Genomic DNA, 15,375 nt, shown 5'->3' with positions numbered 1-15,375 from the left:
GTGAGGGCAGGGAGAGAGGTTCACAGTCACAAAGGGAGGAGAGGACAACAAAGAAAGACTGTGTCACAGAGAGGGGAGGAGAATGTCAGCAGGTACTCCTGAGATTTTTAGGGTCAGAGAAGAGGCACCAGGGGCTGGACTTGGTCTGCCCCTTTCCCTTTCACCCACATCAGAGACAGATCTCAGGTGTGCTTTATGTAACTGGATTTTGATCAGGGCTTGTTTGAAGACATCTGTAAAAGCCTTGCTTCTCCCCTACCCCCCCAACTTAATATTTTCTCTCCCCGCTGTTCTTGCCAAGGACGCTTGGACTAAAGATTGAGACAGCTGACAGCTTGATCTGACTTGTCTGCTCCTGGTGAGATCCCAGCCTGCCATGAAGTGCTATCTCATCTTTGCACTCATGAGCGCAGCTGGTGAGTCTGAGGTCTTGTTGCTGCTTAGGCAGAGATGCGGTGGTGTGTGGGAGGGTCAGAGAGGGAGGTAGCTAGCCACAACTGAAGAGAGAGGAGTTGGTGGGCATTTCCTTCAAGTAACTGTTGATGCAAACGAAAGGAACCACTCTCGATGCACAGCTCACCCCACCAGCAGTCTCTCTGAGCTTCTCCGGTGCCTGTGAGCATGTTAGGATACATCACTATAAGTCCCCTGCACTCTCCCAAGGCTCTTGAGTGGGTGATTTCCTAGATTGCCGTGTCTCCTGGACAGACACCAGAAAAGTATATCTTCCCTTTCTCTGAGCAGATGGACTTTGGAGGAGTGAGTGCAGGAAAGTAAGGGGGGCTAGGTCAGGGGCTCTGAGAGCCTCGTGGCCCTATCCCAAGCTTTTCCACTCCTTTCACCACCAAAGTCAGGTAGTATTTAACTTTTTCCTTTCATTCCTGGCAAAAGTTAATTTAAACTATTATTTTTTTTTTCATTTTTATAATACACAGCACTGCCAATCAGTGTTTTTGATCAGCCTCAGATAAGCCTTTGCATTAGTTTCACAGAACTTTAATATACCTCCATCTCAAGCAAAGACATGTGTCAGTTTTCTTCATGTGTAGAGCTCAGGTGACATGCATGATTGCCCTTTGATTTAAAAGAATATTTAAAAATAACTTGAAGACCTTGACATTGTCCTTGAAAACCTTAAGGTGGGAAAAACTATCCTAGCCAACTCTCACCGCTTGCCCTGTCTCTCCTTCTACCTGTGACCCCACTGATTCTTTAGGAGTCATTCTGGCCCAAGATTCTAACACTGAGAAGATGAACATAGCAGAAGATTTTACTATTCCTTACATGGTCTATCTTCAGTCCTTCCCAGAACCCTGTGTGGAGTCTCTCATTCACCCTGAGTGGGTACTGACCGCTGCTCACTGTCCCTTACCGTAAGTATCCGTTTGCTCTTGGGAGCCATGAGGGTTCTATTCAAACAAAATCAGGTCTGATGAGGCATCCCAGCAAGTTCTAATGGCATCCTAGGGAATTAGAAGACCCAGGAAGAGAGAGGGTCATCTTCCCAATGGGGTAAATAATACACACTTGGGTGGTTTAGGAGGAGATGAAGAGGAAGGCGTCAGAAGACTCTTTCTCACAGAGAGTAAATAATATTCATTCATTCAACATACTTATTGAACATTTACTATATTCTAGGGACTGCTTAATGCACTGAAAAAACAGCAAGGGAACAAGACAGAAATTCGTTTTCCCTCATGGAGCTCACATTCTGGTAGAGGAAGTAAGCCATAACAAATAAATGTCCCAAAATAAAATATTAAAAAGAGTGCCAAGCTGTAAAATACAGGAATAAAGCAAGATATCTACTTTACTTAGGGTGATCATGTCAGGCCTAGTTGAAGAGATGAGACCAACAGGAAGAGGAGGATGCAACCAAGTGAATAAATCCTGGGGAAAATTCCAGGCAGAGGGAATAGTGTACAGAGTCTATGAAGCAGTAAAGATAACTGAGTGTTTGCCAAACTGAGAGACCAGTGCTGAGTGGGTGTAATGAGTAGGGATGGGTGTTCACAGGCTGAGGTCGAAGTGTTAGCAGAAGCCACGCGACGCAGGTAACAGGAGAAGGGCAAAGGAGCTCTGCACGAGATGATGCTGTCCCTTACAAACCTCAGTGTCTCTGTTGTGTGTGAGAAACTGCTGTATGACTGGGACCTAGCCAGAGTTTCAGGCGTATATAAGGGTCATTTCTAACTCAGAACTCTTAGCCATCTGGTTGTTCAAGACAGTTTACTCAGACCCAGATTGAAGCCGTGCTCTGTGTGTTAATGAGAAATACAAAGGAAATAAAGACAGTTCATCCTCTCCAAGAACTGGAGCTGGTAAATTGGATGTTCTTCTCTCAGCCAGGCCTAATGCATGAACTGTTTCTGGTAGGCAGTGGCTCCTGTATCTGTTACGTGACTGGACTCCTGACACTGGAAGTCTGTGGGTTTGAATTTGTCCAGGAAATATAATGGAAGATGGTAAATGGGAGTCCTGATAGACTACTAAGAGTCTTGTGAATCTATAATCAGTGTAGGCAGCACATGGTAAATACAATGATATGGCCCCAAGAGGAGCTGGGAAGGGCCTAAGAATATCCAGAAACAAAGGGTACAATATGCTTGCTCAAGAGTTGCTTGAGACAGTGTAGTGCAGACAACGACCTCTGGAATAAAGGATTGTGGTGCCATCTCTGTTACCTATTCATTCAGATCATCCATCATCACCAGCATCATCACCAGCATAACCATCATCACAACTAGATTGCACTGAGTATGTTCTAGGTGGCAGATACCATGTCAGGTTTTATGTATATACATTGAGTCTAACACAACAGTCCTATAAACTATTGTTATTACTATTTTACAGACCAAGGCCAGTCACTTGAGTTCTCAGGTCTAAGAGATAAAATTAAGATGATTGGAGGAGGTCACCTCTGACACTTCTTGCAATTCTGACATTCTGTGACCCTGTTCTCTCCCAACTCCCTGCCTTCTTTCTTCCATAGTGTTAAAATCCGATTGGGAGTTTATGAACCCAACATCGAAAATAAGAAAGAGCAGGTACGGAATTTCTCAATGATGGTGCCCTACCCTGAATTCAACGCAGGATCTCTGAACAATGACTTGGTGATGATAAAACTGTCTAAGGCTGCTGCACTCAACAACCAAGTGGGAACCATAGCCATAGCTATGGAACCCTTATCACTTAATGATTCCTGCTTTATCCCAACCTGGACCTGGAGTAAATATAAAAACCGTAAGTGTTTGACTCTGTGTTCTTCATCCTGAGAAGGTTTTGGCACTGGGGAAAATGTGGAGGGATATACCTGAAGGAAATAGCTGCTATGAGGTAATGCTCTTGACCCTAGAGGGATTACTGCAGGGCCTTACACTATCATTATACTCTCTTTCAGTATTACCAAAGGATGCTGGAACCACCACTCGATATCTGAAATGAACTGATAAAGCTAAATGTATTGCTTATTATAGAAGAGCAATGCTGAGCAGACACAGTCTCAAGGAGCAGAGTCCTAGGCTTATATGGGGTTTGTGGGAAGCTTTCCGTACAGGGTTTGGAAGACTTTCTGGGGCTTAAGAAAGTTGACGTCATCTGTAGAGGCATGGTTACCTGGGTGAGATTGTTGTTGATTGGTTGGCACTCAGCATGTTTATTGGAGGCGAGTCTGATTTGCTGACTTTAAAAAGTGACATTGATTGATTGGCTTGCCAAAGCCTGTTCACTGAGGCAAATTGTCATGGGTGATAATCAGGTTTAAACCCTTCTCTGGTAGTTACAGAACAATTCATATGTTCTGTAAAAATAAAAAGTGGGAGACTGGGGCTTCCCTGGTGGCATAGTGGTTGGGAGTCCGCCTGCCGATGCAGGGGACGCAGGTTCGTGGCCCGGTCCGGGAAGATCCCACATGCCGCGGAGCGGCTGGGCCCGTGAGCCGTGGCCACTGGGCCTGCGCGTCCAGAGCCTATGCTCCGTGGCAGGAGAGGCCACAACAGTGAGAGGCCCGCGTACCGCAAAAAAAAAAAAAAAAGTGGGAGACTGTGTTGTCTATCAGTCTGTTTTGTGAAAACAACAGTAGAAAGTGGGAACTTTTGTATTCTCAGTATTTGGCAACTTCATTTTCAATTTAGAAGCAACATTCCAGGGAATCTAAGTGAACATATTTTATGAACAAACTGAAGATTTTAAGTCTTATTCAAAGTAACTGTATCACATTTTACAAAGTAATTCATTACACACCATTTGAAAACAAAATAAAACTACATAAATGTTTTATCCCATAGGCTCTGCGTGTCAGAATCATAGTGACAAACCAATTCTATAAGCTCTCTGGTGCCAGCCTCCCAATATTTATTGAGTTCATTATTTCAAGTAACTAGGTTATTTTCACCTAGCTTGTTCTATGTATTTCAATTCAATTTCCATAAAAACTTAAAACTGAACATAATTCTTCTTGTTCTTTTCTGACTTGACATTTTCTGGTCTAATCTGCTTTAAGACGTTAGATTGGATATATATCAGAAAAATCCTTCTCTGTAAGTAACACTAGGCTTAGCCTGATCAATCTCTGGTTAATTTTTTGTTTCCTTCCTCCTTGTTACTCTCTACCAGAGATTAAAATTATATAATGCCTTGGTTAGACTCCTTGCATCCTGAGGTTAACAGCATAGTAACAATTGCTATTAGTGAGATGAGCAATATTACTTCTTAGGGGAAAATATATATGTATATTTATACATATACACGCACATACACTTATAAATAATCCATTTATAAATTATCTCACTAAAAAAGCATGTTTAGACACATTAAAAATAGTTTTCTACCTTTATGATTAAATGTAAAGATGATGAAGTAGGTGCCAAAAATGAAGCTTTCTTGGGGACAATGGCTTTGTGTCTCTCTCTTCTCACAATCATTCATAATTTTCCTGTGGGTTTTTCAAGCTTTCTAAGTTATGCACGCTACAGAGAGAATTATAGATCTGATGATATCTGACGTAAGGCTCACATAATGCTCTGAATCCACTGCTCTGACACAGAGATACTGAACAAGGGACTCTAAGAAGGATGGAATGTCTGATACCTGCCATAAATATTCTCGGGTATTAATGTATTCACAAAGTAGAGGCTGATCACAAGAGTATATGTGATAAGAAGAGTAACCCTGGACTTCATTTCTCTTCCCCACAGTTAGTGACCCTGACATGCTGACTTGGATCAACCAATATACTCTCCCCTACAATGAGTGCCAGAATATGCAAGATGAAAGAGTGGCAATAAACATCATGTGTGTGGGACAACCTCTAAAGACCTTATCTGAAAATAAGGTATCTTTCCCTTCCCCAGACAGGAAGATAGCAAGGGGTCCATGAGGAGGAGAGGTGCCCATGGGAAACCAAATGGTGCCCAACAGGAAGGCCTGGAGCCCTTCTGCTCTTTCTCCTCAGTGTCTGGATTTCTCATCAATTCCCCTGCCTTCCTTCACCGTGGGAGAGATTCGGGGCGAGGAGCCATTTGTCCTTTCTCCCCCTACTTGCTCTCAGTTTGGTCAAATTCAAACCAAGAGAGGTAAGCCCTACGTGGATGTGAAGAGAGGTTTGTCACCTCTCAAGAACAATGATTCCAGGCCGTGAGGTGCTTCTGCTACTATAATGTGCCACTTCTTGCAATGAATTCTTGTTCCACAAGGACAAAGCACGATTGATCTCCTGTTCCCTCTCTCTGGCAGGAAGTCTCAGCAGCTCCAGCCATCTTGAATGGCATCTTGACTTGGGCAAAAGGAAGTGTCACCCTGGGAAGTGAAGGATTCTTCACAGAAGTTAATCCTTATGCAAGATGGATCATGAGCATCATTGAAAGCTACTGAGGCTCTTCTGTTCCTCCATCCCTTGATTTCTACACTGGATCCACGACTCTACCTTTCTTGTTCTTGAACAGAATTCATTAAAAACAAGAATGACACTAAAAACTTGGGCCGTGGCCCCTGATCTCTTTATCACATAAACTGTAAACATGATGAGAAATTTAGCAACATCCTCACCATTTGTTCATTCAAAAATTATTGAAATATCAGCTATTTGGTAGGTACTGCATATGCCAGGGATACATTATGACACAGACTTTGCCATCTGTTAGCCAATACCTTGTGACAATTGCTACAATGGAATGAGCAATAAGTTCCATGGGAGTATAGACGGAAAAACATTAGGGTATCAGAGTCACGGGAGGTACCACCCAAGAGGCAGACAAATTAGGGGAGAATATTGTAAAACTGAGGTTTAGTTAAGTAGAAGTCAGAAAAGCATAAAAACTGTGATGTGTGCTGGAAAATATATGTAAATAAGTAACACTGGAGGGTAGAAAATTGTTTGCAGAGGGGGAGAGAGAATGTGATAAAAGAGTATTATTTATAGCAGGTAAGTGTTAGATAGCAAAGGGCCTGACCTGTTTGGTAAAGGAATTTAGATGTTTATCTTGTAGGCATCAGAGGGTGTGTCATTAAAGCCACCATGGTAAATGAAACATTGTCAAACTTCTGAATTGGGAGATGTAGGGAAGCAGAGTCTGTACATTTTAGACATATTGACTGTGAGTAGAAACAACAGGGGCAGAGTCAGGGAAAGTCAGCTGAGTTTCTGACTTTCACAACGGCCTACATGGTGGTTCTAAACAGTAATCTAAAGAGAAGCAATGTTTTCATGTGTAATGGGTCAGGAACAATGGTTATGAATCAGAGAGATGGGGCATGTTATATTTGAGGTCCTTGAAGGAACTAGAGATGGTCGTTTCAAGCAGACAAAGATCTGGCTCTCAGGTGATATCCAAATAATAACGGGGTGGGTTCTGTGTTTATAGGTAGTAGGTGCAGACTTTATTAAAGCTCTGTGCTACTGGGAAGAGCTCTGATGGATGCTCAGTGCTTCTCTCACACTGGCACAAAGTGAGAAGATGTACAGCATCCCAAACCCATTGACCAGGACACCTAAGAATACAGAATTTAGAGGATGCTGAATGACCCAAAAGTAGGGGTTCAAGTGATATATGAGAGGCTATAGAGTTACATGTAGGGGAGGGGCAGTGTGATATGGGATTACCTGTTAAAAAGGGAAAGAGGAACAGAGAGGGCCAGTGAGATGAGCAGAGAGAATCATGACACAGGAGAAAAAGACTCTGCAAAGAGTGAAGAGATTTGGAGCTGCATCTCATGAGGGAGGTGGTGAATCTGTGTGTCTGTAGAGATTGCTGAGGTGGGCTGGGTTTTGGTCATTGATAATACTCTGAGCATGGATGCTTTTTCTCTCCTACTAAAGCAAAGCAAAACAAAACAACAATAACAAAACAGAAAAACCATCCGGGCTATGACTAAGACCACAGCTTATCCTGGCACATAGAGAAAAACCATATCCTCAAACCTGGACACTAAGGCCATTTAATTCAACTACACTTCTTTTTCTTGTAATATTTGGCCCATCGGAACCACAAGCCCCTGTGTTTGCCTTTCTTCTCCAGTGGGCTTGTCCCCAGTTACGCCCTGCTTCCTGTCTCTGATTCACTGACGAGTGCTCCCTGCTCCCTTTACTGAATCACATCTGTATTTGTTCCAGAGTTTTTAATAAAATGCTCATCTGATCACTTCTTGTAACTTTTTTTTTGCAGTACGTGGACCTCTCACTGTTGTGGCCTCTCCCGTCGCAGAGCACAGGCTCCAGACGCGCAGGCTCAGTGGCCGTGGCTCACGGGCCCAGCCGCTCCGCGGCATGTGGGATCCTCCTCGACCGGAGCACGAACCCGCGTCCCCTGCATCGGCAGGCGGACTCTCAACCACTGCGTCACCAGGGAAGCCCCTGTAACTTTTTTTTTTAATTGACATAGTTGATTTACAACACTGTGTTAGTTTCAGGTGTACAGCAAAGTGATTCAGTTAACTTCATGTAACTCTTCAATTACATCTTCAGCACTTATTGACCATCCTATATTTTCCAAATCATCACCTATAACATTCTCCATGATGACCATTTCAAATGTTCTCCTCTCTTCCTCCAACTTTCAGGGCTCGCCTTCAGCAGACGACCTCTGGTTTGGGAGGAGAGAGACTGAAACCCTCAGAAGATAGCTCTGATCAATTTAATTGGCACATCTATAATCCGTAGAGCTCCATCTACAACAGCAGCCCAAGACCGGGGTCCAATGCTATCCTTTGTGAAAGGAGTTTAAACATCCTCCTTATTCAAGTGACTCATCACCAAGCCAAACTTGCTATTACATTTTTCTACCTTAACAGGCCCAATTCTAATGACTGGGCTTCTGTTCTGTTCCTGCAGTAAACTCACCCCTTGTATCCCAGTTGCATTAATGCTGTCTTTGACTTGACAACCTTGTCTGATTCTCTGGCTCCTATAAGCCTGGACTCTGCCTTACTCTCCCCAGGTGGTGCTAGAAACCCATAAGAGGCCAGCTTCTTGCTGTCAGAACGTCCTGCTGCTAAGTGCCTGCCATACACTTAGTTTCCCTGGCCTGCCACGCCTCTACTGGCCACCTGGCCCTGACAGCCTGCCTGGATGCCCTTCTACCCTCACGTCAGTATGCTTTGGTGTTAGCTTAGCTGACCCCCTCCTGTTATTGTCACCCCCATCCGCTCTTTGACTCCTACCATCTGCCCCACCACTGCAAGTTCATTTAATTTCTAGATTCCCCCAAAGAGTGACCTAGGGTCAGTGTAGTTGAAGGAGTGTGGATTTGGGATCCAAGCTGGTATTTAATCCTAGCTTCAACAGCTACTAGCTGTGTGTCCTTGGGCAAGTAATTAAGTAATTTAAACTCTCTTGCCTTAGTGTATTTCTCTCTCAAATGGGACCCATAATACTTTTCTGGATTGTTGGGCATAAATAACTTATGTAAGGCACGTAACATAATACTTAGCACATAGTAGGCACTCAAGAAATCATAATTCCACTGAAGCCTTTACCAAGGGATGACTGGGAATCAGTCACCATTTCTTTACATCTGTGCTTATTTCTTCAATTAGAATTAAACTTATTTGCTGGGACTTCCCTGGTGGTCCAGTGGTAAAGACTTCGCCTTCCAATGCAGAGGGTATGGGTTTGATCCCTGGTCGGGGAGCTAAGATCCTACATGCCTCGCCGCCAAAAAAACAAAATGTAAAACAGAAGCAATATTGTAACGAATTCAATAAAGACTTTAAAACAATGGTCCACATCAAAAAAAAATCTTAAAAAAAAAGAATGAAAACTATTTTCATGTCCAAACATGTCAGGATTCATCCCAAATCCAGTTTATCTAGTTCATCCCAGTTTATCATCAACAAGCTCCCACCAGGGCACTCTGTGTGTATGCCTAAGCTCAAGGGACCCTTGCGTGGATCCTGAAACCCTAACAATTATTAACTCATTATCAACTCCCCTCTCCCCAAGCCCACCTGTATTTAATCCCTTACCTTCACATTAGACCCCCTCTTGCTCCCCTACTCAGGGGCCCTGAAACGTTGGCATATGGGTCTTAAATACTAGCTGTGTTTCTGCTTGGGGCTCCAGAGTCTGAATTATAACCAAGATGTTACACAAAGGTATATAACTCCTTTCTTTGCCACTCGAAACTACAAGCGAAATTTTGAGCTCATGCTTTCTGCTCTCTGAGGACCTTCTAAATGAAAGAATAAGGAAGGAAATAAGAGGGGTAAAATTTGGAGGAAGTAAAGAGAAAACATGCCTCATATTTCTTGAAAGTCACACCCTATCTAGTAAAATACTGACAACTGAGCAGGCATTTTTATACATTGATTGATTGATTGAGAGAGTGACTGAGACAAAGGAGAACAAGTAGACGGCTGTCGTTGGTGACTGTATTCACGTGCCAGTCCTTCAATTCCACAATCTTCAGACTAATCCAAACCGTGAAGGTAACTATGGGGCAGAAGCTGGTTTACACAATCAGGAAATACACTGCTTTTCCCTCCAAGTGATTAGATTTAATCAGTACAATTCTGTCTATTCCCATCTGATCCTGCATCCAGTGTGACTAGCTTGGCCCTTTCCTCACTCTTCCTCTCGGGCCACTCACCTGACCTGCTCCATGTGGTATGTAGACTTCCCTGCGTTCTCTGACCATGTTCGCCAAATGGCCTCTCCTGATGGCATCACCAGCAATGTTTTTTTATTTCCCCCAACCAGGGTTTGAACCCTGGGCCCCAGCAGTGACAGCACCGAGTCCTAACCACTGGACCACCAGGGAATTCCCACATCACTAGCAATGTTATGTGCATTGGTTTTCTGGAGGGGGGCAAAGATGCCAGCCAGGTAACACCTCCCCCATCCCAGTAGTAATGTATTCACTATGCAGAGAGGGGTGTTGAGAGTCCTAGACGTAGAATCAGAATTCCTGTTTGTTGAGACCTGGTTCTACTACTATTAGCTATGTGACATCAGGTAAGTCATCCAAACTCTTGAGCATCCATTTCTCTATTTTTAAAAAAATGGTGGTATGTACTTGCCTAATAGAGCATTTGAAAGTATTGAAGGAGAAAATGAAATTAAATATACTTTGCAAAGACACGGACAAATCACTCTTATCAACCTGAAGACGGGAGACTCACAGGACATTGATCAATATTTCCTATCTGGGTAACCAGGGAATAACATTATCCATTCAGTCAAAAAGCATCGTTTGAACCCCTACCATCTGCCATTCTGCGAGGGCTAGTTTCATCACCATGGAATAAAGGATACAGGCAATAGTATTAAGGCATAGTTCAGGGTCTGAGAGAGCAGAATTGCATCCAGGAAGTCGCCAGAGAGCTCTCAGGATTGAGAGGTTGAAGGGAACCCATCAGAGCAATGGTCCTTTCCATCACTCCAGCCAGATGCTTGGTTGTAGTTGTTTTAAGAACTGCCAGCAGAGGGCCCCAGCTTTCCTTTAAGAGTCAGTGGCCCAGGGCCTCCCTGCCCTACCATCTCCTCTGTATTAAACCGCCTCTCTATGGCCTCTGACTGCGGACCTCCCAGTGATATTCTCAAACAGAGGTACCCTTCCTCGAGAAATGAGAGAACACAGGTCTCCAAATGCCCCCAGGGCTCTGGGCCAGGCTCTCGACCTCCTCTTCATCCCTGTCCTTGTCCTCTAGAGCCAGGCAGGTGTTCACCACCTCACCTGAAAGGGGCTAAGAGAAGACCAACACCTATGGCTGCTGTCATGCCCTTGGTGCAGGTCGTGGAGATCCGTGGGCAGATGGCGCTCCCTGATGGAAAAAACTTCTCACCGCCCACAAGCACTGAGGAAAGAGCAAGTGCCTGCAGCTCTGCGCCGCAAACCACATGCCCACCCACCCGGCCATCAGAGACGGAGCTGCCTTTGAAATGCCTCCTTATTCACTCACTCCCACCCTGCACCCCAGTTACCTGCTCACGTGGTCCACACCGTCTGGGATGGAGAAGCTCCGAGCTGGAAGCAGAGTGGATTAGCGGTGGTCCGGTCTCCCATCTCTGCAGGGGTCTCAGGATGGGGGTCTCTCTCATAGCGCCTCTCCCGCTGGCTCCCGGCCATTTGTCTGGGGCTGAGTCTCCTTGTTCTGCCCTCACTCCATGTGTGCCCTTCCTCAGGCTGCAGACCCAGTTCTGAGCCACGGCTTTTAGGTCAATATTTGGTACGTCCTCCACCACGGAACCCAGACGCTGGTCCTTTCTAGGTCAGGCCCTCTCTGTGGATCTTAATTTTAGAAAGATTGACTTGAGATTGAGGTGTGAGAAATTTAGGCAGTGCTGAGTGCCGAGAATGTGGATCTAATTGGAAAAAACGTGTGCTTATTTATTCCAGGGGTGTGAGTGGGGGGTCATACGTTGAGATATTCACTCTACCCCTTTTCTGAGCTCCCAGAATTTCTCTGGGTTTCTTTTCAGCACCCCTCTGGGCACTGATACTGGTGTTGAAATGCAATATGCTTTTTATACACGATACTGTGGAGAAAATAGCTAACAGTGGTTAAGTGCTTCCTACGTGCCTCTGTATTTTCCTAACGGCTTCACCTGAATTGTGTTGTTTAATCCTAGCAGCAACCTTCTGAGTTGGGTGGAGTTACTGTCTGTACTTTGCAGACACAGAAACTAAGTTTCAGTGAGAGGAGGTCTTCCCCCAAGTCCCAAGTGGCAGAGCCAAGGCTGCCCCCAGCCCTGCAGAGCCCACGGGTCGACTGCTGTGCTCATTTGGCTGAGTGTCTCTGAAGCGCAGTGGGAAAGTGGCAGGGGAGGTCTGCTTGTAGTAAAGAGGCCAGAAGGGCGTCTCTGGGTGGGGAGGAAGCAGGCTGCGGAGGGCCATCAGGGCAGAGGAGGAGGACATTGGGTCTGTGGTCGGGAACCAGAGGTGGTTTTTATTCATTTGCCCAAGAAGGATGTCTCACTGTGTCTTTACTGCAGGTGCAGAATAGGGTTCTGCCCTGGGTCACATTGGCCACGTGTAGGCTCAGCTCTCTGTCACCGACCCGCGTGGCCCGGTAATCTGCTCCAGGAAGGGATATGACCTCTTCATCCCCGGAACTCCGCAGACTGGCCAGCACCTGTAGCTGCCCCTGGAGATCCTGTTGGTACCAGCTCATCCAGGGGTACTGGGAATCCCTCAGGATGCAGCGTAGGGTTTCGGCCTGTCCGCGAGGTACCAGTACCCACCTGGGGCTTTGCTCCACCAAGCTTGTGTCGGCATCTGAAACACACAAGCAGGCCAGGCTAAAGGTCCTGGAGGTAGTGGTCACTGCCAGAAATAACTAGTTACAGCCGAATCCTGAAGAGAGGGTCCTATGAGTAAGGCCGAGAGGAGGCTGCTGGGAACAGGACGGGCACTCTCACAGGGTGAGGAGATATGTAGAGCTGGGATCAGGGAGCAAAACCTTCTGTACCTACAGGGGTCCCAGTGACCCAGTCCCTTTTTCCCTCCCTCAAGCCACCGAGTGGCTGTCTCTGCCTGGCCTCTGACCTGTACTCACTGCAGCCATGAGAACCCAGCCCCACAGGATGGGAAACGGGGCCATTCCCGGGCCTCTCCAGCAGGGCAGTGGGACGGGGGACCGTGGGACAGGGACAGCCTAGGCAGGAGAGCTGATCTTAGCCTGTAAGGTGGCGATTAGTGTCTGAGACTCTCTGGGCCCGACACTCAAAAGGGAGCGGCTTTTCCAGGAAACTCAATATCTTATCTTCTCACTGAGGCTCAAACCTCAAACTGGAGTTTCCTGTTTCGGCACGCCAACGCGCACTCACACTCGTACACACTCCCCAGGCTCACTGGGGGCCTTAGTGAAGGTACCTGGCCCTGCACCCTCTCAACTGCTTCGCAGAGATTCCATGCTGAATCCGTGCCTCAAATTTTTGCAAGGAATGAAAATAACTCATTGCAACGAAGCCACACTTGCAGATTGAACAAAGACATCTTCTCACAGGCATAGAGGCTGCTGCAGGTCAGTGTTGGGCGGTTGGCAATGGACACTCGTCTCCAATGACCTGTGTTTTCCTCTGTAAAAGCAAATACAAACCAAATGGAAGAGGCTCAATTCTCCTGTTGAAAATAAGGGGAAACACTTCCTTCCCCTTCCATTTTCTTAGAGCATTTACTGTAGAAAACGTGTAGTTCTTTCTCTGTCTCTTTGAAATGCATACACTCTTAAAAGCTAAATCACCTCTTACCAGCATTAAGACCCAGGAATGTCTTTCTCAAGGACCTGCAACCATCTCTTCGGAATATAAACATCAAGGAAGATGAGCTTAACTTGGTCTAGAGCAGATGGCTGGCACCGAGTTGCAAAATGATTCCATCATAAAGATATAACATGTTTATTTCTCCTTTGGTAAAGCCAATTTGCAAACACAGGTAGACAGCCCAATTACCAAGTGACTTCAGCATGAACTGTGGGTTAACAAAAGGTCCTGTCGAGTCCTCTCATTTGGGGACTAGTTATTGCTTATCTTGAGAACATGTGTGTAGTGGGTTTGATTTGCTGGCCTGTATGATAGGCCGCAATTTCTTTTTGTCTCTGCAATCTCTTAACAAAATGCTTGTGATGTGTATCACATTCTGACTTAATGATGATTCAATAATAAAACTGTTTTCTTTCTCTTCTACCTTTGTGGAGAGATTCTCTGAGTTGGGAGGGGGTTTTGTTTTTAATTGTATTTTCCCAGCAACTCACAGTGCTGCCACTTTACTGGCAGTGTGAACTTGGACTTCAGTTTCTTCCTCTGTAAGATGAAGATAATAATGAAAGCCATTTCATAGGAGTAAGTGGATTCATACATGAACATTTCTGAGAATAAAACTTGGCAGAGACTAATCCCTTAATGAGTTGACCACTATTATTGCAATTGTAAACTTTGGATAAAAACATAATTATAGTGGCTTTTATTGGTCTTTAATCTCCTATCACTTAGTAATCAACTGAGATTCAAATCACAAGTTCTCATAACTTTTTAACATTGATAAGAGGCCTCGTGTTTTGGTAACCAATGATCTGGGAAATGAGATTTAAAAGACCCACACCTACCGTGGCTACAACCTCAGCATTTTATAGACAGAACTATGGAGACACAGAGGGGTCTAGCAGCAAAACTTTATTCTTTCAGGACCTGGGGCTGCACAATATTCACGTTGGTGTCAGGACACTCCATAAATGGAGAAGGGGATTAGAGCAGGGTGAAGCTGCAGACCCATCTTCCGAGAGAGTCTGTGTGTCGCGGCCCAGCAGCGGCCTGGCGTCCTGGGGGTCTGTGCCTCCCAGAGTCCCTATTTTTTCTAATCTGCTGGAGTTTTAATACATGCAACAATACGGTTCACATGAGTCTGGCAAAAGATAAGTCACTGATGGCATTGGGTGATGGCATAATACAGTTTACAATTCACTTGGCTTGAGAGTTTTGAAACCGTGTGGTTCCTGATTTTTTTTAAAATACAGATTTTCATTATGTACAATTCCGTGTGTAACTTCATTAATATTTTCTATATCACACTTTCAAATTTGCATAATCTAAATGTGCACAAAATGTCAATTGCACTACATTCTAAGTAACATGTGCTGATTCCCTTTTTTGGGGGGGAGGCGGGAATCTGATTTTTTTGTACGTAAGTTTCAGGTGTACAGCATTATAATTCAACACCTGTACACACTGCAAAGTGATCTCCACCACAAGTATGGTTACCATCCATCACCGTGCAGTTGACCCCATGTCCCCTTCCCCTTGGGTAACCTCTGCTCTGATCTCATGTGCTGAGTCACTCTTGTCTTTGGCCCCCTTACCTATTCCCAGCCACATCCGTCACTCCAGAGAGGGAGAGAGATGAGCTCTGTGAAGCATTGCCCAAACCACACCTCCTGAATACCAGA

The 15,375-nt window shown here is 45.1% G+C and overlaps 1 protein-coding gene across 1 annotated transcript; it reads left to right on the top strand.

The window, feature by feature from the left end:
* Positions 1 to 376: 376 nt before the first annotated feature.
* Positions 377 to 5,871, top strand: LOC132496462 (probable inactive serine protease 58). The gene is made up of 5 exons (XM_060108849.1): positions 377 to 416; positions 1,217 to 1,373; positions 2,993 to 3,243; positions 5,196 to 5,332; positions 5,734 to 5,871. The coding sequence occupies exons 1-5, from the start codon at positions 377 to 379 to the stop codon at positions 5,869 to 5,871; spliced, it is 723 nt and encodes a 240-aa protein (XP_059964832.1).
* Positions 5,872 to 15,375: the final 9,504 nt, after the last annotated feature.

The sequence above is a fragment of the Mesoplodon densirostris genome, chromosome 9 (genome assembly GCF_025265405.1).
Source record: "Mesoplodon densirostris isolate mMesDen1 chromosome 9, mMesDen1 primary haplotype, whole genome shotgun sequence".
Classification (NCBI taxonomy): domain Eukaryota; kingdom Metazoa; phylum Chordata; class Mammalia; order Artiodactyla; family Ziphiidae; genus Mesoplodon; species Mesoplodon densirostris.
Note: the sequence above shows the minus strand (reverse complement) of the source record. Positions and strands in the feature narration are given on the sequence as shown.